Source organism: Puma concolor, chromosome A3 (assembly GCF_028749965.1).
Source record: "Puma concolor isolate L17-30 chromosome A3, mPumCon1.1.hap2, whole genome shotgun sequence".
NCBI classification, from domain to species: domain Eukaryota; kingdom Metazoa; phylum Chordata; class Mammalia; order Carnivora; family Felidae; genus Puma; species Puma concolor.
This window is the reverse complement of record NC_141669.1, coordinates 135,713,829-135,736,999: the sequence shown is the minus strand read 5'-3', so window position 1 is coordinate 135,736,999 and position 23,171 is coordinate 135,713,829. Positions and strand designations below refer to the sequence as shown.

At 62.6% G+C, this 23,171-nt stretch overlaps 1 protein-coding gene and 1 long non-coding RNA gene across 2 annotated transcripts; one reads left to right on the top strand and one right to left on the bottom strand.

Annotated features, from left to right (window-relative positions):
• Window positions 1-284: 284 nt before the first annotated feature.
• Window positions 285-16,263, bottom strand: RBM38 (RNA binding motif protein 38). Its single transcript, XM_086702553.1, has 4 exons — window positions 15,837-16,263; window positions 14,905-15,028; window positions 14,378-14,432; window positions 285-1,999 (listed from the first exon to the last, which is right to left on the bottom strand). The coding sequence occupies exons 1-4, from the start codon at window positions 16,071-16,073 to the stop codon at window positions 1,696-1,698; spliced, it is 720 nt and encodes a 239-aa protein (XP_086558679.1). The 5' UTR covers window positions 16,074-16,263; the 3' UTR covers window positions 285-1,695.
• On the top strand, window positions 11,794-21,576 carry LOC147582833 (uncharacterized). The gene is made up of 3 exons (XR_015249558.1): window positions 11,794-14,237; window positions 17,949-18,045; window positions 20,339-21,576. It is a non-coding gene; the product is annotated as an uncharacterized LOC147582833 (long non-coding RNA).
• The last annotated feature ends 1,595 nt before the right edge of the window (window positions 21,577-23,171 follow it).

Here is a 23,171-nt window from a genome sequence, read left to right as displayed (position 1 = left end):
GACTGCAGGGGAGCAGACACCCAGGGCATGGGGGCGGGGGGCATCAGCTCCTTCCCTAGTTCGTGGAAAGGGGGGTGGTAACAGGACCCCATCTGTCCGGTCACTCTGGATGCCCAGAGGCCAGTGCGGGCAGGTGCTCAACAAACACTTGACTAAAATGCCCGGCTCCCAAGCTGTGACACCAAGTGATCACCGTGGCAGGGAGGGGGGTGGAGGGCGGTGGGGGGAGGGGGTGGGGCAGCGATGCCAGAGGCTCCCGTGCAAGAGAAAAATTACAGACCAAGTTTTTCTTTAAAGAAAACAAGTTTTATTTTTATAATCAGAACGTTCTAATAAAAATATTATTATAATATTAGCTACCTTTATTTTCTGGGCTTTGACTCTGTACCAGGCGTGCCGCAAAGTGCTTGCCCACGTCGGTCAGCCCCCTGAGGCCACCACTTCCCTGAGGTAGGTCCGAAGGAATACCCCCAGCGCCCCCCAACTTGGCGGCCGCCCTCCCCAAACCCTTCCACGGGTCTCCTCCGCGAGGCTGCCCCTCGGCTCACTCCCCCCTTCCTCTGAGTGGGGGCCACCACACGGCCCATGGTGCTCTGTCCGGGAGCCCCACCCCCCACCCCGCCTGGCGGCACCTCTCTCACCCCACCCCCCACCCCGCCCCCAGACCGAGACCCCCGCCAGGAGGCCGGACGTGTCTCTGCTCAATCCCAGGGCCCCAGCTGCTACACAGCAGGTGACGCCACGAGGGAGGGGGGCAAGCAAGGCCGGGTGGTCCTGCACTCGGAGCCCCGCCCACTCGCTGGCCGGCACGGTCGGTGCGCTCCGGCCCCTCGGCCAGCATCACCTCGGGCCACACCCCCTCCTGCACTTGGTGGCTTGGGGGGGGGGGGGGGGACACGCTGAGACCACTGCCCGTGGCCCAGAGAGACCTGCCTGGAGACGCCCACCCTCCGAGGGGCTCCCGGGGCCAGCAGATGCTTCGTCGCGCGGAAATACTGCCACCGTCGCCTTGGGCGGAGCCATCGACAAAAGTGAGTCTCTCAAAGTCAAAAATAGGTTCTGGATTCTTGGTGGTGGGAGTTCCCGTTGAAAAAATAGACTACGATTCTGAAATCATCTTAGTAGCAAAACAAGGACGATAAGAAAAAAGTTGCAGCTCGACAGAAGGGGATGTCGGCCGGCTCCCCGTCGCCAGCGTGGGGTGGGCTGTCATCTAGAAAATGAGAGTCCCGGAGGCAGACGGGCCCCCCGCACCTTCCACCACGGCTCACCGCCCGCTCCGGCGGCTCTCTCGGGCTTCCCCGGAGTAAGGCATCTCCGAGCAGGGGCGAAGGGCAGCCGGTCCGCGGGGAGGGGGGGGGGGGGGGGGGGGGAGGGCCCCGGCCAGGTGCGGTGGGGACAGGGCCGTGGGCGCCGGGGGTGCGGGGAGGGGCGGAGGGCGGAAGGCTGGCGGTGTGTGCGAGGTCTGGGTTGTGTCTTCGAAGAGCGCGCGGCCGTCCCTTTCTCCCGAAGTCCTCCCTCAAGACGCGGCGGGTCCTGGATTTCAAGAGAAGCGGTCTCCGGTCCATCCGGGGTCAGGCGGGGCTCCCGCGGGGTCTCCGGAGGTACATGCGCGGGCGCGCACCCCGAAGCCCGGCCGGCCGCTTGCCCGGCGTGGGGCCGATGGGGCCGTGACGCCAGGGGCGGGAACGGCCCTCACTGCATCCTGTCGGGCTGCAGCTGCGGAGGCTGGTACTGCACGAACGTGGCGCCCGCGGGGGCCGCGGCCGAGAGGGCCTGAGGCACGGCGGCCGGGTAGCCGTAGCCCACGAAGCTGGCGGCCGTGGCGGGCGAGGCGGCGTAAGGGTACTGGTCAAAAGTGGCCGGCGGGTACTGGGCGTAGGCCGGGCTGGCTGGCGTGTATTCGATGTAGGGGGAGGACAGCGACGGGACCGGGGCAGCCGGGATCACCACGCTGGGCTGGACGATGGCTTGTGGATAGATGTAGTGGGGGGTCAGCCTGCGGGGCCAAACACAGAAGGTCTGGGTCAGGGGACGGGGCGGTGGAAAGCTGGCTCCGGAGTGGAGGGGCTGGGTGATGCTGTGTCCCCGCTCCCGAGGACCGCTCGCTGGTCAGATGGCTATGGCAACAACACATCTTCCTGGAACACACCAGTCGTACTCCTACCACAGGGCCTTTGCACTGACTGTTTGCCCTGACTGTTCCCACTGCCCGTAACACACGTTCCCCGGCTCTCCAGAGCCCCCCCTTCCCAGGCACCCCCAGCCCAACCCAATGCTCTGCACTCCAGCCATCTCCCCACGAGGCCCCCCACAGGGCCAGTGATTTGGGGGACCCAGGTTTAAAAAGGATTTAGAAGTTTCAGACGGTGACGGCAGAGCATCAAGTCTAGCGTGGGCCTTCTGAGCTCAGGTCCCCGTGTGACTGCCAGGTCACACCCCGGCCCTCCACCTCCCTGTTCGTCTCCCCAACAAGCCATACCACCGGGGGACACGCTGCGCTGTCCCGTCCTCCTCCCCAGCTCCGGAGCTTTGCCCTGGTCACCGACAGCCCAGAGCCCGGCCCACGGCAGCTCGGCGAGCCTCACTGAGTGAGGACTGCAGGAATGAGGCACGAAGGACAGCAGTGAAGACGAAGAGGACGAGAAGCCCTGGGAGCAAGGCCACCGACCACGCCCGGCGCCCACGGAGCCGGGTCCGAAACCGAAACACCTTCACGCGGTGCCTGGTCGGACGCGCGCTCAGGCTGCCCTTCACATCACCATCTTGTTTCACGACAGAGAATGGAGCTCAGAGGGTCAGCGGCTCGGCCAAGGCCCCACAGCGATGAAGTGAGGGGACCCTCCTGACCCACGCGTCTGTCCCATGCCGCAGGCTAATGTGCAAAACTGTCACCGCACGCCCGGGATGAGTCCCACGTGTCACGGGTGGGGAGACGGGGGCACAGAAAGGCGGTATCGGTGTGGGCCCGCTCGGCCAACCAGGCGCTGGGCGGCCCCGGGCAAGTGGCTGGGCCTCTCCGGGCCTCGCGGCCTGTCTGCTCCACGTCAGGTACCCGGCAGCCCCATCGGGGCAGACGGCCCGGCCACGGGCATCAGTCTCTCCTCCGCGTCTTCTCGCACCAGCACGGGGCATGCGGGACCCAACTCCCTCCTGCACCTGTGGGGTGGGGCCCGGCTCCAAAGAGAAGCTGCTCGGAAAGAACAGGGCGCCCCGTTCCCGACACTCAGCCGGGGCAGACACCACGGCAGCACCCACAGGATCGGCGACAATCCCGAGAACGCCAGAGGGTCACCTGCAGGGGCCGCAGCGGCATCCGATGTCCCTCCAGTCGCACCACACGCGGTGGCAGTGAGACCAGGCGGCCCGTGCTCGGCCCCACGCCACTGCCCTCCACGCTGCCGGGAGGAAACCGAGCAGCGGACCCGAGATGCTGTTTATGCTGTGATATCACTGATGCTAAAGCAGCCAGATGCGTATTTATACGCGGGCCAAGGTGGCTGAGGATGGGCGAGGCGGGCCGTAGGGAGCTGCCGTTTTTACGGGTCCAAGAACCGACGTCCTACCGCACGACGTCCTACCGCACGACGTCCTGAGCGCACAGGCAGGGGCCGGGGGCCGGCGGAGGGCTCCGCGGGTCGTTACAGGGCAGATGGGTTCCCGTGCATAACCAGGAAGAAGGAGCGATATTCACGGGGGCCAAGCGCCCCCCACGGTGGGACAAACCAATGGGGTCTCCCCACGCGGCGACGGGGAATGACACGTGCCACGGCGTGGATGAGCCCTGAGGACGTGCTGAGCAAAGGATGCCAGACCCAGAAGGCCACTCCCCCGACAGGAAACGTCCACACGGGCAAACCTGGAGGAAACGGGACGAAGCGCCAGGGGCTCCGGCAGGGGGCAGGGCCGGGCCGGACGTGAGCGCTTGCGGGGCTCCTCCCGGGCTGATGGACAAGTTCCGGGTCAGGCAGAGCGCGCGTCTGCACACGGCTGTGAACACCCTTAAGGTCTGAAAACTGCTGTTCGGTTTCAGATGTTCAGATGCTCGGTGACCCGTCCTTTGCGAGAGACAAATCCCGCTGCGGAGTGAGCCGCCCGCGAGGGCACGGCGCGCAGGGCTGCGACGATCTGGCAGCAAAGCGGGCGGGAGTCTGGGGCACACCTGCCGGTGCCTGCGGGGCCCCCAGCGCAGGCCGCGCTGCCCTCCCAGCGGCAGCGCCCCAGTGTTCCCGCAGCAACACACACAGGCCGGCAGCGGCCGTGCCTCCCCACCCCCACCCTCTGCCGCGTGTGCCCGGGCAGCTTCTGCCGGGATCCCCGTGCTCTGGCTCCGGGCCACAGCGCCCATCCCCCTCCACCGACCACCTCCTTCCTCCCCCCATGCAAACCAGAGCCTTGAACAGAGCCGGGCCTGGGTTCGAATCCTGCTCGGTCTCCTGAAAAGTGCAACAGCGATCTCACGTCTGCCGGGGCCAGGATACGGCCCCCGCAGCTCAGATTCCAGCGGGGCAGACAGACACACAAACATACCAACCCATGACCTGGAGGCGGGACTGCGGGGAGTGGTCAGGGTAGGCTTCTCGGAGGAGAGAGCAACTGCACTGAGCCCCGAGGGTAAGACAGAGCTGGCTGTGGGGGACCAGCAAGGCAAAGACTGAGGCTGGAGCCAGCGTGTGCGCGGAAGGAGCCTGGCAAGGGTGCCAGGCTGTCGCTTTCAGACCACATCCCTGGGGGCTGCTGTCCCACCTCAGCTGCTGTCCTGTCCCAGCCGTGCCCTGCAGCACCTCCGACGCTCAAGGCCATCCCTACCCGGGTCTGTACCTGCCAGCGACCCCCTGGAGCCCTCACCTCCCCTGCATCTCCTGTGAGCCGTGGGGAGGGCTCTGCCCCGACCCCCAGGGCCTCGCCCGAGGCCTAGCTCTGGAACGAGCCGGGCACACAGCGTGTTGATGGAACAACAGGTCACGGGGAACAGGTTCTCCGCTGAGAAGGACGAGGGGCTCCCGCAGTCAGGACGCCGCCCGGGAAAGGAGTCGCACCCACCGGGACGTCCCTGGCACCACGAGAGCCCCCACCCGGCTCCTGGAGCCTCGGGAACATCTCTCACTTTGAGGCTCTGGAAGCCTGCAGCCCAGAACTTCTCCAAACATGGGCGGGGACGCCCCTGCCTTAGACACCCCCGAAGCATGTGCCAAAAAGGCAGATCCCCTGCAGACAGAGGGATCAGAAGGGGTGACAGGCCCCCAGGGATCCTGATACACACCCACACTCAGAGCCACTGCCTAGACCCGGGCCTCACCCTGTCCACACAGCAGAAGGATCCAGGGCCGCAAAAATGACATGTTTCGGGCGCCTGGGTGGCTCAGTCGATTGAGCGTCCGGCTCTTGACTTCGGCTCAGATCGTGATCTCACGGTTCGTGAGATTGAGACCCCGGGTCACAGTGCGGAGCCTGCCTGGAATCCTCTCCCTCTCTCTGCCCCTCCCCGCTCTCGAGCGCGTGTCCTCTCTCCCAAAATAAACTTAATAAATACACACGTAAGTAGGTAAGACAGACAAACAGGACCCTGGCCGTATTTCCCCAAGGTCCAGCCGGATGAGGCAGTGGTCACATCTGCCAGGTCCTGCACTCTCCCCTGTCAGGACCAGAGCTCTGTCCCAGCCTCCACGGGTGAGGGAGGAACTGTCTCAGGCTGGGGAGGAAGGGAGACACCCGGTCCCTGACACCCCAGGATACAGCCCACCTGCGTCCACTCACCTGCTTCCCTTGAGCCTCTGCCCCGCCCCCACTCTATGCAAAAAGTCCGAGATAACCCACAACGCGTTTTAAAGCCACAAGAGGTACTGTGTCACCGCAGTGGCAGAGTCTCGCCTCCTTGTCCATGCGCTGCCTGGTACCTGGGCCCACAAGGACTGGCTGCTGGCTGGAGCCTGTGACCGGGGCCCCCCTCGGGGGCCAGCTTGGGTCTCCAAGAGGCCACCCAGGTGGCAGGGCAGTCCCAGTCCAAGGCCCAGCAGCCAAGCTGCTCAGTGGATCCACAGAGACTGGACCCCCAACAGGTGTGTGCACCCCAGACTGGGATCAAAAGGAAAAGAAGGAAGGGGGGGGGGGCGGGTCCTGCCGCACAGTGGGGCCAAGAGTCAGAGGGAGCCACAAAGCCCCAAGAGGCAGGGCACGTGCCCCAGGCAGTTTCCCTCCAGCACGGCCGCCCCTCGGCTCTGCATGTGGATTTGCAGAGGCTGACCTCAGGACCTGCAGGGAGGACCAGGACCCCCTGCCAGAACGGCGGCCTCAGCCAGGGCGACTCTGCCCCTCCGAGGGACACCGGGCCACGCCTGGGACATTTCTGGGTGCCACCCTGGTGGGTGGAGTCCAGGGAGGCTGCCAATCCCCCACAAGGCACGGGTCGGCCCACCGTGGAGACTCCTCCAGGGTCACACCCCTCACGTGCAGACCCTGCCGTGGAGCAAACTACAAAGAGAAGGGCACGCGCCCGGCTCTTGACCGCCCTCGGGGCCCGACGCCCCAGCCCGGTGGGCGCGAGGAAGGAGGCCGGGTGGGGACGGAGGGGCAGAGCTGCAGGGGTGTGTGCACACACGCCCACGGGGACCCCACTGAGCCCCCGGGGGAGAAAGCAAGCCCAGCCAAACCTGCCTGGCGCAGCCTGGCGCCCCCCTCCCCAGGCCCGCACACACGGCAGGAACAGGAGGCCCTGGCCAGGGGGCAACGGGGGCAGGGCCCGCGTGCCCCGCACGTTCCTTGCCACCCCACCCACTCCCCAGAAAGGCTGGGGCACCACCAGCCTCCACGTGCTCGACCTTCAGACCTCTGAAAAGGCCACAGGCCGCACAACACTCTGCGGGCGAAGGCTGGTCTGCCACCAGGGCAGGAGCCCCCGGGAGGACTGTCCCGTCCACTCTCCCTCCGCTGCGGCCCAGGCCCACCCCGCTCCCCCCCCCCCCCAGTCCCCCAACTGTGTCTGTTCTCCACACCCCCCCCACCTCCCCAGGTCAGTCAAGCCTCCATCTACCACACCCCGTCGAAGCAGGTCCTCTGTGCCTGCTTCTGCCCCCATCCGGTGACCAGAGCGTCATCTTAAAAACATCCAAGATGGGGCGCCTTGGCTAAGTGTCTGACTCTTGATCCCGGCTCAGGTCGTGATCTCCTGGTTTGAGAGATCGAGCCCTGTGTCAGGCTCTGCACTCTCGCTCTCTCTCTCCCTCCCAAAATACGTAAACTTAAAAAAAAAAAAAAAAAATCCAAGAGACCAGCCCACCCCCAGGATCAGAACCCTCCAGCGGCCTCCACCCTCCCCAGAACCACACCGCTCCCCCTATGGCTTCCCACACAGCCAAGCCTCAACTCCCCCTGCAACTCTTCTCTACCCACTGTCCCTACTCTTACCACCCTGTTCCCCGGACGCAACGGGCACCTCCCCCAACGGGCCTTTACACCGGCTATTCCCTCTGCTTGCAGGCTTCTTCCCCAACCTCCAGCCTCACCTCCTCAGAGGCCTTCCCCGACCAACCCTCAGGTCAACGCCACCACATCCCACCCACCCCCGGCTTTATTTCCTTCTTACGACCTGAGACCCGTCATTTACTTTCCGTTCTGTTTTCTCGATGAAAATGTGAGCCCCCCGAGGGCGGGCACTTGGTGCCGACCGCCGGGTCCCGAGCACCTTGCACACCATCTGTGGAGTGCGGAGGGCCTCAGGCAGGCCGCGGGATCGCCGGCACCCGGAGAGCAAAGGAGCCTCCCTTGGACATGCTGCCTGGGTCCTGGGATAGAAGCTGCAGCCCTTTAGAAGGCAAAGGAAGCAGCCCAGCTGGAAACAGCTATTGCCGGACCGGGCCCTGCTCGCAAGTGGGGGGCGGAACCTGGCGGCTCGGTTCAAGGCTGGCTCTGGTCCTCGCCAGGTGCCGGGCTGTGTCAGCGCTGCCTCTGTGGGGTGAGTGAGGTCACCCTCACCGCTAGGGCTGCGTGAGGATTTAACGCTCTGCACGCCCCAGAGAGCGTGGCAGCACCAATGACCTCCTCGGGCCTGAGGGACGACAAGGGAGAGCCCCCAAGCCGGCCAGGACGCACAGAAGGTCCTCCCTCTCACGGCCACCTGGCCCCAGCCCCAGGGAGAGCAGACCAGGAACCCTGGAGGGAAAACCGGACCAGCCAGCAGGACAGCTGGGCCCACGGTGGGAACCTAAAGGTCAGGTGGCCCGACGCTCTCCAGGCTTGCTCCGACCAGGCGTGACCATGACCTGCAGGACCGGGGGCTCGTGGCTTCCTGACGGCACACGGGGGAGCCACGAAGTCTGCCGGGACCCAAGGCACGGCCAAGGGCACCCCAGCGGACTTGGCCCAGCGGAGGTTCAGGGGCAAGAGCCCTGAGTCTGGACCCTGGCCATGCCTGTCCAAGTCCCTCAGTCCTCTCTGGCCTCAGTTTCCCCATCTGTAAACTAAAGGTGCCAGCCACAGAGCCCAACAGGGCCTCTGCTGCGTCCCCAGAGGCCCCTTCAGGAGACAGAGGTCTCGGGAGCCTGAGTGGCCCAGTTGGAGAGGCGGCTGACTGCTGCACACACTCAAAGCAAAACTCCACTAAAAGGAATCACTACAGCCTCGGAGGACTCATTTTCTGAAAGCAAAGCCACCCCCAAAAGTATGAACAAAAAAGGCAAATGAGCCCGTTTCACTTTTTCTGCTCCCTGGAGATTTTCGCCAGCCGTGCTGGGGACCCAGGCAGCCACCGGGGGCGCAACTGCAGGCTTCTGGAAGGAAGGGGCGCGGAGTGGGACGCCAGCGCAGGCAGAAAAGCAGGTCCGGGGCTGGGAATCCCCCGAGGGGGCACGTGAATGCTCCCTGGGGCCACCAGACAGGAGTAGGGCAGCGGCACAAAGCAGGTAAGCCGTGCCTCCGTGGGACACCGCCAGGCCTCCCCCGAACTTGTCCAAACCCCGACCCACACCTGCGCCCTCTCCTCCAGGCCTATCCGGCCTTCCACGTGCTCAGCCCAAACCTCTGGAATCTTCTCAGGCTCCTCCATCACACATTCTTTAAAATGTATTGTATTTGGGATCCCACAGCTGCTCACCCTGGCCCGAGCCAGCGGCCACCCCAGCTGCGTGGGGACCACGGCCTCCACCGCACGGGCCACACAGCAGCCAAAGGGATGCTGTAAAGACACAAGTGACCCGGCCCTCAGCCACGCAGGGCCCACCTCAGTCCCGCGTCACTCGGAATAAGATCTAAATGCGCCCCTGGGCCCCCCAACTCCCCCACTTCCTCCCCCGGCTCACGCTGGCGTCCCCGGCCCGGCCGCCCCTCCCCCCACAGCGCCTACCGCCACCGGGCCTGCCCACACTGCCGCCAGGCTGCAGGCCACTCTGCAGCTACGATCCGGGACGGCATCCCCACGGCATCCGCGGCCTGCCACAGAGCTGGCAAACATCTGCTGAACAAACGGGCCGAACGAATGCCCAGCTTCCTGCTTCCACCCACGTGGGAAGGGTCGGGAGCACGAACGCTCTGCTGAGCCCTCGTCGCGTTCACGCGGGAGGTGGGGAAACTGAGGCTCAAGGAGGAGAAGTCACGACGATGAGGGATCACACACACAAGCCACGGAAAAGCGCCTCCGGGCTCTCGGCCCAGTGCTCTGGCCACGGCAACGCGAGGGGGCCGGCTGGGCCACCCGGGAGCCCTCCCGCCCCGTTCCCCCTGCTCCTCCCGCCCCAGGGCACACCCTTGGGGGTGGTTCAGACACCCGCAGGCCTGTCTGTGGCCAGGCCTCTGTCCCTCGGCTCCGGGCTTCCGGACGAGGCTCTCCGGCCCTCAGGCTGCCAGGGCAGCGGGCCGGAGCGAGGAGCTCATCCTTGAGAGGAACCCAAGAGCCACCCCGGAGGCTGGTTTCTGTTACGGCAGACGGGGACAAACAACAGGTGTGCACCGGCGGCCCACCGGGAGGGCCACGCGCCGGCCCACGCCTCGCTCCAGTGCCAAACAGGAAGCTACGGTGTGGGGAGCAGGGCCACCCCAGGCACCCTGAAAGTAAAAACAAGCCATGTGACACCACAGCGGGGAGCAGGCACCAGCTTCCTCCCAGCCCCCACAGCCTCCCGCTCTGACCTCACTTCCTGCCGCGCCCCCCCCAAAGGTGCTGATCCCGCGCCCGCCCCCCCCACCAGCCCCCCAAAGCAAAGCTCTGCGACTCACCACCCCTGCCCCGCCCAGCCTTTAATCTACTTCGTATTAGGAAACAGCGGGAGAATCCTGAGAAGTTGCAAAAACAGCACAGGGAGGTCCTGGGTGCCCTCCTGCCGCGTCCCCCAGTGGTGACGTCTTACACAACCCAGCGTGCGACCAAAACCAGGCACCTGATGCTGGCACAGTGCTATTAACCAGGCTGGAGGCCCTGGTCAGGTTTCGGCGTTTTTTGGGGTGTGTCCCAGTGTGTCGTCTGATGGCCTTCCCATGGCTGCGGTCCCCCCCCCCACCCCCGACCCTGGTGACCCAGGTACTGGGCTCGGGCCCCTCGGCGTGCACACACCTGGGGCCTGGTGATGGCGGGGACAGCGGGAGCCTGCCCAGAGAGCATAGGCGTCCCTGGACCCACAAGGCATGTACCGCCCCAAGAGGGTCCCATAGTGGGTGTCAGTCCTGGGGTGTCTGGCTCGGATTTGCTCAAGAGCTGGCCAGAGGGAGGTGCTGGGGCCTCGTGGAAGGAAGGAGAGTGCTGGAGCCACCCAATCGGGCCCCCGGCCCCACACTGCGTGAGCTCAGACAAGTTTCTCCTCACCCGGTGCCTGCACGGGGCAGCTCGGGCAACAGGCCTTGTCGGAGGGCTGCTAGGAGCTGGGTCCCTGACAAATACAAGTCTCTCTGTGGGCCAGGCCCCCGACCCACCGGCTCTGCACAAAGGCACCCACTCAGTGCTCAAGTCAGCCCTGCATCCTGGTCTCCATCCTGGTCATCTCCGGGGAGATGAGCCCAGGCAGACCCTGGGATCCTGGCTCCAACACAGGATGACCCTGCTGTCTGGGACCTGGGGCCTGGTCTCACCCTGGCCACAGAACAGGACTTGGCGGTGAATGGATGTGAAGGCCCCAGCAAGGCCCCCTTAAGAAAAGGGACGGGGGCTGTGCCCAGAGAAGCAGCTGGCCCTTCAAAAATAACCCAAGGAGAGGTTCCAAGTACAGCCAGGCCCAGGACAAACCTCAGACCCTGGCAGGTCTTAGGTCTAGCCCTGGACATACACCCTCTGACACCAGGAGGTCCCTTCCAGACAAGGCTCAAAGCTCTGCCCGGACATGTGCCCTCTCCAGACCACTTGGAACTTTCCTGCCTACAGGCTGCTGACTGTCCCACCCGGGGGGGTCGGCCAAGAGATGCTCAGCTGGATGGTCTATGGCCTCGGTCATGTCCTCCCTCTCATGGTTAAGTCACTGGTCACCTGCCAAGGAAGGATTCTCCAAACCTCAGACCTTGGCCCCACACACAGTTACAGGACAGGAATGCACAGCCCAAGTTAGGTCCTGAAAGACCCCATCCCCCTTAAAAAAAAAAAAAAAAAAAAAAACCCGAGAGCCAGGGAATCCAAGCAAAAAGTGTAACTTGTTAAGAGATTCTTTGGCGAATCTCCCACGCTGATGCTTACGGCCCCACAGGCGAGGATTCCGCAGTGGCCTTGCCCAAAGGTGGGGCCGTGCAACCTTTAGACCTGTGCAAGGCATAGGATCGGAGGCAGGAAGTCCGGGGGAAGTTCGGCCAGGCAGGAGAGGGGTTAACTGGTTGAAAAGGCCGAGCTGCCCAGCCCTGGCTCCCACCGTGCCCTCGGCCGGCGCAGGCCCAGCCTCACTGCCAGCCCGCAGCACACAACACTGACTGCTGAGTCAGGCCAGCCGCGCTCCCGCCCGATTGTTCTCGTTTGCAAAGACAAAAGACAAAAGGGACGCTGACGGCCCAACTCTCCCAACCGAGGGGCACTGGGGGAAGGCAGCTGACCCCGGGCCAGCCCGGCCCTGCCTCGCTGGGAGAGCACCCCCAGGGGCCCCTCCCGCCACCCTGGACCTCTCAGCGAGGCCTGGTGGGAGGCGGCGGGACCCTGAGAAGCTTTGGGCCACCGGCCGCTGGCAACGAAGACCTGGACGCTCCCTCTGACCCCTTGTCCCCGCCTGGGTCTCCGCCCCCTGGCAACCAACAAGAAAAGCCCGAGGCCTCTTCGTCGTCACAGGTATTAGATGCCAGCCAGAGATTTAGTTACAAGACACGGTCACGTGAAGTCGGGAACGCACGGCGGTAAGATCTGCACCGACCCCCAAGCACCCTCACGTGGGTGGCACTCAAGGGACCGTGAGAGGAAAGGCTGGGGCACCCTTCCTACCCGCCCACCCCAGAGAGCGGCGGCTGAGTGTGGGCTCGGAGCCAGTGGCCCGGTTTAAGTCACGTCACTTAGGTCACCCCGACAGACTGTTAAGCGCTCTTCGCCTCAGTTTCTTCATCTAGGAAGCGAAGGTAACATCAGCCCCAACCTCAGAAGGCTGCTGCGAGGACAGGAGAGGATGGGGGGCAGGGGCACAGAGCACCCGGTCCCGCGTGCCGGCACCGTATGTGAAGAGGTCATTATTTCCGTCAAGGAAGTCACAGACAAGGAAACCGGACGCTCAGGAAGAAGACGCCACCTGCCATCTGCCAAGCGGACCCGGCTGGAATGTGGCAGAACCAGGATTTGAACCCAGGTCTGCAGGCTCCAGGGGCCAAGTCCTGACAGTGACTGGAGTCCTAGAGGCAGCTGCAGCGGATCCGAAAAGAGCTCAAACGTGCTCGGGGAAGGAGCTGCTACATGGTAAGCAGGACAGAGCCGCTGATGCCCGCCCCCCTCCACCCCCGGTTCTGTGCAGCTGGCCCCCGCTCCAGGCCCTGCCCCTGGCCACCTGGGACACACCTGGGGAACAGCACCAAGGCTATGGAAAATGAGGAATGCCCTCCTCACGTGACCTGGACCCCAAGCAGGAAGAACTTCGGATGACGGCAGATGTCCCCAAATACCTCCCAAGACGGCTCCAGACATTTATGAAGCAGATGCCAGGGTGAGAAGGAAACCCAGAAGCACCAGCTCCCGGCCGCCCCCGGGCTCCCTCCCAGGAGAACAGACTGAGAGCTGGGCTCCCACGCATGCCAATCCACGCCAAGGCCACCAAGCAGACACAGACGCCGCGTGTCCGGGCGAGCACCCCCAGATCGTGGGCACGCAACAACTCCTCAGCCATCTGTGTGACCTGCCCGGTCCACCTGAGCCCAGCTCCCAGCCCTGCCAGGGAAGCCAGGTGGTTCCTCGAACTGTGCCTCTTTCTAGGGCAGACACATGCACGTGAGACACACACACACACGCACACACGCACACGCGCAGCTTGAAGCACAAAATCCAGAGCCTGGGATTTGGTTCTGACAGCTTGAGAAGCACCAACGTTCTAAAAGGGGCTGTCTGTGTTCTCACCGCCCTCGCCACCCCCAGGAGCACACCCCACCCCCGTCGACACGCTGCCGGCACTGGGACACACAGCCAACATCGATCACGGGGCTGGGAAGTCACACTGCATGGCAGGCCCCTTTGTGCCCCTGAAGTGTGTGTGTCCTTCCACAAGCAGCTGCCGGGACTTATTAGAACTTTAAAAAAAAAAAAGCCAGGCAAGGGTGGGATGCGCTGAACCACAGCACGTCGGACAAAAGGCCCACAGGCCGGGCCCACTGGGGCTGGACAGCTGGCCCCGGTCCCGTCTCACCTGCTGCAGCTTTCATAAATACCAGACCCCGGATGGCAGTGGCCTGCTGGCACCATCTGTCAGGCACCAGAGCGGGTCACCCGGCACCCTGAGAAGAACGCAGCCGCCGGGCCCACAGAGCACGGGCAGCACTTCCGGAGCGTTCACTGCCCTCCCTCCCCACAGGCCTCTCCCGAGGTCTCGGCTCACAGAACTCAGAGAGGCCGCTACCATCCCCGTTCCACAGAGGGAGCTGGGGGAAACTGAGGGACAGACGGCTGTGCAGGTTGCCAGAGGTCACGCAACTGGTCACAGGGAAGCCAAGACTTGAAACCAGGCTCCGGCGGCCTCCGTGGTCTCTGGCAGGACTGGAGGAACGCTCTCGGCCTTCTCTCCGTCCTCCCGGCTGGCCCTGCCTCCCCGCCCTCCGAAGGCAATCAGGTTTATGGAAGATCGGAGAAGGCGACGGTTCGCAGACACGGAAAGGTAGATGCAAAGGGCATCCCGTGGGGCTGGCGGTCCTCGGATGAAAGACTCCCTCAGGCCAAGGGGCGCCCGGGGCCTGCTTGGCCAGGTCTGCTCACCACCCCCCCCCCACACCCCCCCAGCCAACAGTGTCCACTCACCCGTAAGTCCGTTGGATCAAAGTGGGGTGCAGCTGCTGTACTCCAATGGCAAAGCCTGAAATGAGAGGCAGGGGCTCAGCCTCACCCAAGGGAGCAGAAGCACACAGCCGTGCCCTCCCCCAGCGGAAGGGACAGATAACTGGCTTCCTCTACACTCCCAGGCCACCTTCCCTCAAATCCCGAAGCTCCCTGCCTAAGAAAGCCGACGGAGAGGGGTAACAGCGGCCTCCGGGTGTCTGTCCCCCTGACCGCCAGCCCCGGGGAACAACTTCCTCCTTCCCTGGCGGACGGCTGACAACTGGCTGATGCGCCCTCCTCGCCCTGTCCCGCTGGCACATGCACCTGGACGACGGGGTCCAGCTCCCAGGCTAGGGGATGACTGCCCAGGGACAGCTCTGCAAGCACATGATAGCTGACGGCCACTCCTGGGGCAGGGCTGGGGAAGGGGGGGCCCTTTCCACCCCACAGATACCAACACTGAATATAGCAATCAAGACGAGCCAGGAAAGGAAAACACAGGCTCTCACCCGTCTGGAGGCTCCTCGGCTTGGCACCCAGATACGCCAGGTTCACGTTGGCCTTGCGGCCATCGATGTTGGGGTTCGGGTCTTTGCAAGCTCTCTCCGCCGCCGCCCGGTCGGCCATGGTCACCTAGAGGAACACAGATGCATCAGGGGTTTCCCTTACCGGTGGGAGGAGCAGAGCCCTCTGCTCCCGCAAGAGGCACTCACTTCCCCCTCCCTGGGGGGCCAGTTATTCAGAACCTCTGACCCAGTCCCCACTCCCCCCCCCACCATGGGGCCCTCCTGCAAAGGTGCCCCTGGATTCCAGTTCCTCCATCCAAGTTCATGTGCTGGGAAACCTAGCTTTACCGACAGAAATGATCCCCAGGGGAGACAAGGAACTTCCCCCTTTCCTCCCCAAGGAGGGCAGGGGCCCCGAGCTTGTCCTGCCTGCCTGTGGGGGTGCGAATTTCCTCGTGGGAGGGGTTGGGGGACACCGGTTAGAAGGAAAGTAGGAGACGTGCCTTCAAACCGTTTTTTTTTTTTTCTTTTTTTACTTAAGCCGTTTGTTCTGGGCGTTTAAAGGAACTCTTGTAAAATACTGGAGGGGAGGGGGTGCTAAAGGCCTCCAAAGCGCCCTGAGGTGAAGCCTCTTCTGCTTGTTTGTTGCTCCAGGAAGTCCTGGGAGTGAGCCGACTGTCCCCAGAATCTCTCCACAAACTCCGAAGCGCTAATTGAACACAGCGGCTCTCCCTTTTAACCAAGGAGTGGGGTGGGGGCAGGGAGCCGCGGCCGAGTAGCGGCGGCGGGACGGGCTGGAGCGTGAACCTCCGCCCACGAGCCCAGGAGGGGGCAGCAGGTGCCGGGGCAGCTGGGCGTGCGCCCGCCGGTGGACTCGGCGCCCCCGGCGCGGTAAGTGCGGGGCGGGGTGCGCGCCCGGCCGCGGGGCCACTTACGAAGCCGTAGCCGCGAGACTTGCCCGTCTGGCGGTCGGTGATGACCACGGCCTCCTCGATGTCCCCGAAGCCCTCGAAATACTTCCTGAGCGAGGCGTCGGTGGTGTGGTAGGGCAGGCCGCCCACGAAGATCTTGGTGAACGTGGTGTCCTTCTGCGAGCCGTGCATGGCGCCGGAGGCGGCCGGGGGCCGCGGGAAGCCCGCGCTCGGGGCGCACGGCGCGGGCTGCAGCAGCATGGGGGGGGGCGCCCCGCCGCCTACGGACCCGGGCCGCGCGGCGCCGCGCTCATGGGCGGCGGCGGAGAGCGAGCAGGACAGCAGCGGCACCGGTCCAGCCGCCGGGCCCGTCCACTGGCGGGCCGCTCCCACCGAGTGCGCCTCGCTGCGCTGCGCTGCGCTCCTGCCGGCGCTGCGGGCACTCTGCGCCCCGGCGCCCGCCCCCGGGCTTTGTAAACGGCTCCGCCCCTAGTCCGCCGCAGCCACGCCCCAGCCGCGGCCCCGCCCCGCCCCGGGCGCGCGGGGCCTGCCGGGAAGCGTAGTCCCGGCCGCGCCCCGCGGCGCCCGGCGGGCGGGGAAGACTTGGGGCGGGGCGCGCACGCGAGCCTGAGTGAGCAGGGGCGCGTCCCCGCCGGCCCTGCCGTCCCGGGGGGCCCTCTGCGTGCCCGCAGGGGTCTAGTGAGTTAGAGTCAGCGACGGTCAGCATGTTTATTGAGCCAGGGTGAGATGGGATACAGCAGCATGTATTAAAAGCTGAAATGATTCTTGTTTTATATGCACATATGATTCACTCGATGAATATTTTTCAGGGCGTTTCATGCGACACTCCAGGATGGGGGCTGCAGGGACGCACAGAACTTACGCCCTAGCTCCGTGGAGCCTCTATGAATAAGACAAGTCAGCGCTAAAAATACAGTGGACAACCCGGAGGGACATAAGCCAGGGATCTGCAATCCAGGGGGGTCCAGAGTGGTCCCAGAGACCCCCCTGGAGGAGGTGACTGGGCAGAGGAAGTTGTTCTGGCCTCTTCCAGCTGATATCAGGGATTCCTCCCTGTAGGTGGGCGACCCTGGGGGAAATGCAAGCTGAGGGCAGTCCTGTCTCTCTGTCCTTGTCCCCAGCCATGGAAACAGGCCATCCCGGAGCCTCTGTGTGCTCCACACCAGGCAGGACGGGCTACGAGAACTTGTTCAGAGTTGTTAGGAATTTCAACGAACAGGAGAGCAGTAAACCAAGCGTGGGGCCTGAGCTTGGGGCCCTGGAAGCTGGCCCTGGCACCAACATCCCCCACTGGTGGGTCACAGCTTGGTGCAGAGGCCGACTCTGGGCACCTCAGATCCTCTGCTGTCCCAGCACAGCTGTGGTGACAGCTCCAAGTGAGGTCACTCCTGACCCTGACCCTACGGCCTCCTCTGGGACAGTGGGATACAGGTGGGGCCCGGGGGGCTGGGAGTGGCACCTGGTGGGCTGGGGGGCGGGGCGAGTCGTGTTCCCTAGTCTTTCAGGATTTCACCCGCCACCTAGGGTGCTTGACTCCAGGCCCAGACAGACTGTCTCAAGTCCCTGGACCCTGACCTCGCCTTCCTTCCCTCAAGCCTCTCTGCTCTAGGCCCCTTAAGCTGGGAGGGGAGCCCTAAATTTTCAGCAGGTCTCCCCGAAACACACACTTCTCCGTCCCAACTAATTCCTCCCTTGTCCTTTCGCACACGTTCCTGCAGCACCTCAGGCACACTCCTGCCTCCTTTGGGGCCTTTGCCTCATCACTTGCCCTTTATCTTGCCCGTGTGTGTGTGTGTGTGTGTGTGTGTGTGTGTGTGTGTGTGTGTGTGTGTTAACGTTTTATTTTCTGAGAGAGCATAAGCAGGGGAGGGGCAGAGAAAGAGGGAGACACAGACTCAAAAGCAGGCTCCAGGCTCCGAGCTGTCAGCACAGAGCCCAGTGCGGGTCTGGAACCCACACTGGAGATCATGATCTGAGCCGAAATCAGACCCTCACGCGACTAACTCATGCAAGCACCCCTATCCTGTTTTTTTTTTTATTTTTATTTCTTTCAATGTACTCCTGTTTCCCGAACCCCTGCCCACCTGCTCATTTACAGCCTCTTTCTCCTGCTAGGTGGGCGGGACCCTGGATGTTTTGCTCCAGCTGTAAGGCCTGGCAAGCAGAGGGCCCTCGGGAAATGTTTGTTGACTGAATGCACGACGGAATGGAGGTGAGAATTCTCCACCAGACAAGGGGCACTTTTAAGAGAGCCCTTTGGAAACTTTGATTAAAGTGTGGCCTAGATTTTTTCCTAGAGGCCAGGGAAGGCGGCCACTGCCCGGCCACGTGGTCTCGGGCAAGCTGAGTCCCTTCCCCGGGTCTCAGTTTCCCCTTCCGTGACAGACAAGGCCTCTCTGAGGCCGCCCTGGCAGTGGCCACGAGGGGCTCCGGCGGGGTGGGCGGTGCCTTTCCCAGCGGCGCAAGCCGCCCAGGCGTCCCGCCTACAAGTCCCAGAGCCGCCCGCGCGCGGCCCCGCCCTCCCGCGCGCGGCCCCGCCCGCCCCCCCCCCCCCCCCCCCCGCGCTCCCGGAGACCCGCCGGACAAAACCGGGAGGCACGCAGGACGGGAGCGCAGTTGCACGCGGGGCGGCTGGCGTCTGTCTAGCACGTGCTGGCGCTGCGGGGGCCTGGGGTCCCGAGCCAGGGCGGGGACACAGGCTCCGAAAGGGGGAAAGCGCGGGGCTCCCGCGGGGCGTTTGTGCACCCCGGGCCAGGCGGGCTGGCTGCGTGCACCTCGCGCTCCTGCCCGGCCCCGGAAGGGGCCAGGGGGCCGGGGGCCATGTGTGTCTTACCGGGCGCTTGCCCGGGTGGGGTTTCGTTCACTCGTTCATCCTGTGCCCCCTTATGCTTCCGCATCCCCGACCTCTCTGCCCATGGGGTGGCCGCACTTTCCCACTGCAAATAGGAGACCAACATAACGACCCACCACCGCCCTAAGAGCTTACATTTCAGGCGGAGTGGAGAGAGGGCAAATGAATGAATAGTGAATATTAGGTTTTATATTTAGGTAAATTTTTCTGGTTAGGCTGTGAGAAGGGAGCAAAGAGGAGACGAGAGATGGCCAAGAGAGAACTGTTCTTTAGAGTCAGGGAAGGCCTGTGGGAATTGGTAAAAGCCACAGCCACTGGAGGACAGGGAACAGAGAGAACAGAATGAAAAGGCTCAGAGCGACTAACGTTTATCCAATATGTATTTTTTTGTTTAGTTTTTATTTATTTTTGAGACAGCAAGAGAGAGAGAGAGAGAGAGAGAGAGAGAGAGGGGGTGAGCAGGGGAGGGGCCGAGCAAGGGGGAGACACAGAATCCAAAGCAGGCTCCAGGCTCCGAGCTGTCAGCACAGGACAGGACAAGGGGCTTGAACTCACGAATGGTGAGATCATGACCTGAGCTGAAATCGGCCGCTTAACCAACTGAGCCACCAAGGCGCACCCCCCCCATATGTTTTTTAAAAATTTTTTAATGTTTATTTTTGAGACAGAGAGCACAGTGGGGGAGGGGCAAAGAGAGAAGGGACAGAGGATCCAAAGTGGGCTCTGTGCTGACAACCCGATGCAGGGCTTGAACTCATGAACTATGAGATTTTGATCTGAGCCAAAGTCAGACTCAACCAGCTGAGCCACCCAGGTGCCCCATACCTAATGAGTACTGGGCACTTTTATGTGGTCGATCCTCACGCACCACTAATGATAAAAGTCATTTGTCCTGGCATACCTGTTTGGGGTCAGGTCCTTGACTAGGTGACTTACTATTAGATGATTTAACCTTGGGGTGCCTGGGTGGCTCAGTCAGTTAAACGTCTGACTTCGGCTCAGGTCACAATCTCATGGTTCGTGGGTTCAAGCCCCATGTCGGGCTCTGCACTGACAGCTCAGAGCCTAGGGCCTGCTTTGGATTCTGTGTCTCTCTCTCTCTCTCTCTCTCTCTCTCTCTCTCTCTCCCCCTCCCTTGCTCTCACTCTCTCTCTTTCTCTCTCTCAAAAATAAATTTTAAAAAATTTAGATGATTTAACCTCAAAACAGCCTTGTCATATGTAGGTACACCCAGTTTTAAGGCAGTGGGCACTGAGGCTCAGAGTGGCTTCCCCAGGGCCACCAAGTGAACGATGGCCAATCCATGATCCCCTTTTATTCTCCCCACAGCATTTAAGGAAGATTTGTCTCCCCACTTTGAGGGCTGGGCAGGTGAGACCTCAGAGAGGTTAAGAGAAGTGATTAAGTGGAAGTCTTAGGGGGAAGGCCCAGACTTTCAGGTCTGGAAACATTGGCCCTTATCTGAGACCGTGCCTGGGTGTGCGCGCTTGTCATGGGTTGAATTGTGTCTCCCCCAAAACATGTTCAAGTCCTAACCCCTGGTGCCCACGAGTGTGACCTGATTTGGAGGTAAGGTTTTCACAATCTAATCAATGTAAGAGAAAGTCACATCGGATTCGTATGGGGCCTAATACCGTGACTACTGTCCTTACAGGAAGCCCATGTGAAGGCGCAGACTCGGGGAGAAGGCCGTGTGACAGCAAGTGGCGGAGAATGAAGAGATGTACGCACAGGCCAAGGAGCGCCATGATCCCAGGAAGCACCAGAAGTCACGAGAAAGGCACGTGCGGAACAGATTCTCCCTTCTTCGTGCACTCGGAGGGAGTACAAGTCCTGCTGCCACCTTGAGTCTGGACCTCTGGCTCCAGAACCACGAGAGAATAACCTTCTATTGTCCTCAGCCACCCAGCGTGTGCTCCTTTGCTGCGGCAGCCCTGGGAGACTAACGCGATTGGAGAGAGGAGGAGGACAGAGCCCTGAGCAGGTGGAATCACACAGTTTGTCACGCTCGGGTCTCAGAGCCGTCTTCAGAGCCACGCGGGGGTCCTGGGACTCCTGGGTGTCATTCCAGGCCCCAGGCCTGAGAAGCCGCCCTGTGCCTCCCTGGGCTTCAGCTGCTCAGCCGGGAAAGGTGGGGATCCAAGAAAGGATTCTTCTGCTTAAAACACCACCAGTTTATGTCCATTGCCGTCCTCACTGCCCAACCCCTACTGGGAACAGAACCGGCAGCCGCCTTCCCCTGTGCCCCTCCCAGGTGTCTCGGGAGCCTGGGCTCTTTCCCACAGCGACAGCCAGGCTAGGACCTCACCATCCCCACCTGCGTCTCGGAGGCACCATCTGGATGCAGCCCGAGGATCGACTCAGATCTATCTTTAGTTTTCTGTCCATCCCGGGACACCCGGCGTTTGGGTCAGTGGCCGCTGAGCTAGATGCTCCCAGAGCCTGGGACTCAGGCTGCATCCAGGCCTCTCTTCTAGCATCCCTCAGAAGCCCGTGTCCCTGCCCCATGCCGTCCTACACCTGCATTTGCCTCTCTATGGACTGGCAGTCTCCCCACTAGAGGTCACCTCCAAGAGGCTGCTGGCTGCTTTGTTCACTGCCACGTACCCAGGGCCCGGCACATGGAAAGCACATGATAAATGTGTGCTGAGGAGGGCGCCCGGCTGGCTCAGTCGGTTGAGCGTCTGACTCTTGATTTCAGATCAGGTCATGATCTCAGGGTTCATGAGTTCGAGCCCCGCGTCAGGCTCTGCCCTGATCGCCCGGAGCCTGCTCATTCGTCATTCGTTGTCTCTCTCTCTCTCTCTCTCTCTCTCTCTCTCTCTCTCTCTCTCTCTCAAAATAAGTAAATAAACTTAAAAAAAAAATCCTTTAATAAATGTATGCCGACTGAGTGAGTCTTCTGAATGAACAGAAGACTGGGATTGGAGGTGTTGGCGGGGGGGAGCCCCGAAGCCTGTCTATTCTAATGGAGACCCAAGCAACTCAGGCTTTCTGCGGATCCAAGCCAAGGTTGCCCCTTGTCTCCATGCCAGGCTGCAAGGTAGAAGCGTGCGGGCCACCTGCACCCACCCCACCCCCAACCAGAGGCCTGAGGAACCCTGAAAGAAAACATCAACACAGCAAATCGAAAAGGATTTGCTCAAGTCTCTCTGTGGGAGACTTGAGGCCCGCAGACTTTGACGCGTTAGTGGAGCCCCATCTACCCGCCTTTTCAAGGTTTGCAAGGCTCCTTTCTGCTTCTCGTCACGTGGTAAAAAGCCACCCCGTGTTCTTCGCGAAGGCAGCGGCAGGGCTGTGAGGAGAGAGCAGAGGGCAGGCCAGGAGGAGCCGGCCCTACGTTTGTGAGCCGTGCCCATCGCACCCATCGCAAGCCTGCCGGCAGCCACCTCCCCGGGCCTCGGTTTCCTCGGCTATGAAATGGACGTGATGGTAGCAGCTTCCTCGTGGGGCTCCTGCGGGGCCGGGAGACACAGAAAGTGCTGAGGTCAAACTCATACCGAGTAGGCGCTCAGTAAACGCAAACTCCTGCAGTTTTCGGTTTTTTAGCAGCACCCCTCAGTTTCCAGCCGACACAGCAGCAGTCTGGGCCAGGTGGGGAGGTGGGGACCTTGTCAGCCCTCCCACACATGCTCCTTCGGCGACTCCCGGTGCCTGTGGGGCAGAGTCCCAAATCCCTTTGTTCGAGATGCCCTCCCGCCCCCCCCCCCCCCCCCCCGCCCAGTACAGAAAGGCGCCCCTCCCCGCCTCCCCCAGCCGTGTCCCCTCTCAGGGGCCCTCCCTTCTGTGTGGGCCTGGGCCTTCCCCCTCCCCCTGCAGTCTGCCAGGACCTGAGGCCTCTCCTCCGATAGATGGTTCCAAACAACAAATGGCTAGAAATGTCACGGAAAACAAGCACGTTCAAAAAACGCTATTAACGTGTTTACAAATGAGCAAGTGATACAGGAACGTGTGTGCCCTTCCGTTGATGCGTAAAGTACCAAGAACCAGCAGTGGCTCGGACGATGCCAACGTTGTGGACGACCCGGCAAAATGGCCGGGACACCCGTGCTGTGCGTGTGGCTCAGAGCCGCTCAGGTTCAGGGTCATGGCGGCTGCTGAGGCTGCACGGCCTGTGGCCTGCGTCCACGGCTCGTCCGCGTCGGTCGGACTCTGCCGAGGAAGACTTTTTCCCTCGCCAAGTTCACAGGCCCTGAATTCTGTCCACGGGCCGGGTGGGTGTGGGGGCCCCAGGGAAGAACTCCTCCGCGTCAGTTCCTTCGGTCGTAGTAACGAGTTACGCACACTTCGTGGCTCCGGGTAACACAGATTTATTCTCTCATTCTGCTTACTCTGGAGGTCAGAGCCCAACAGGGGTCTCATGGGCCAGAGTCGAGGTGTCGGCAGGTCTGGCTCCTTCCGGAGGCTCTAGGGGACACATCCGTCTCCTTGCCCCTTTTCGGCTTCTGGAGGCTGCCGCCTTCCTTGGCCGGTGACCCCTTCCCTCA

Bases quoted from the DNA above. Each gene is read 5' to 3' on its own strand.
- RBM38 (XM_086702553.1), bottom strand. From the start codon at position 16,073: ATGCTGCTGCAGCCCGCGCCGTGCGCCCCGAGCGCGGGCTTCCCGCGG. The intron at 15,029-15,836 runs GTAAGTGGCCCC...GTGTTCCTCTAG, and splicing joins AGTCTCGCGGCTACGGCTTC to GTGACCATGGCCGACCGGGC. The intron at 2,000-14,377 runs GTGAGTGGACAC...TTGGCCCCGCAG, and splicing joins TTGATCCAACGGACTTACGG to GCTGACCCCCCACTACATCT.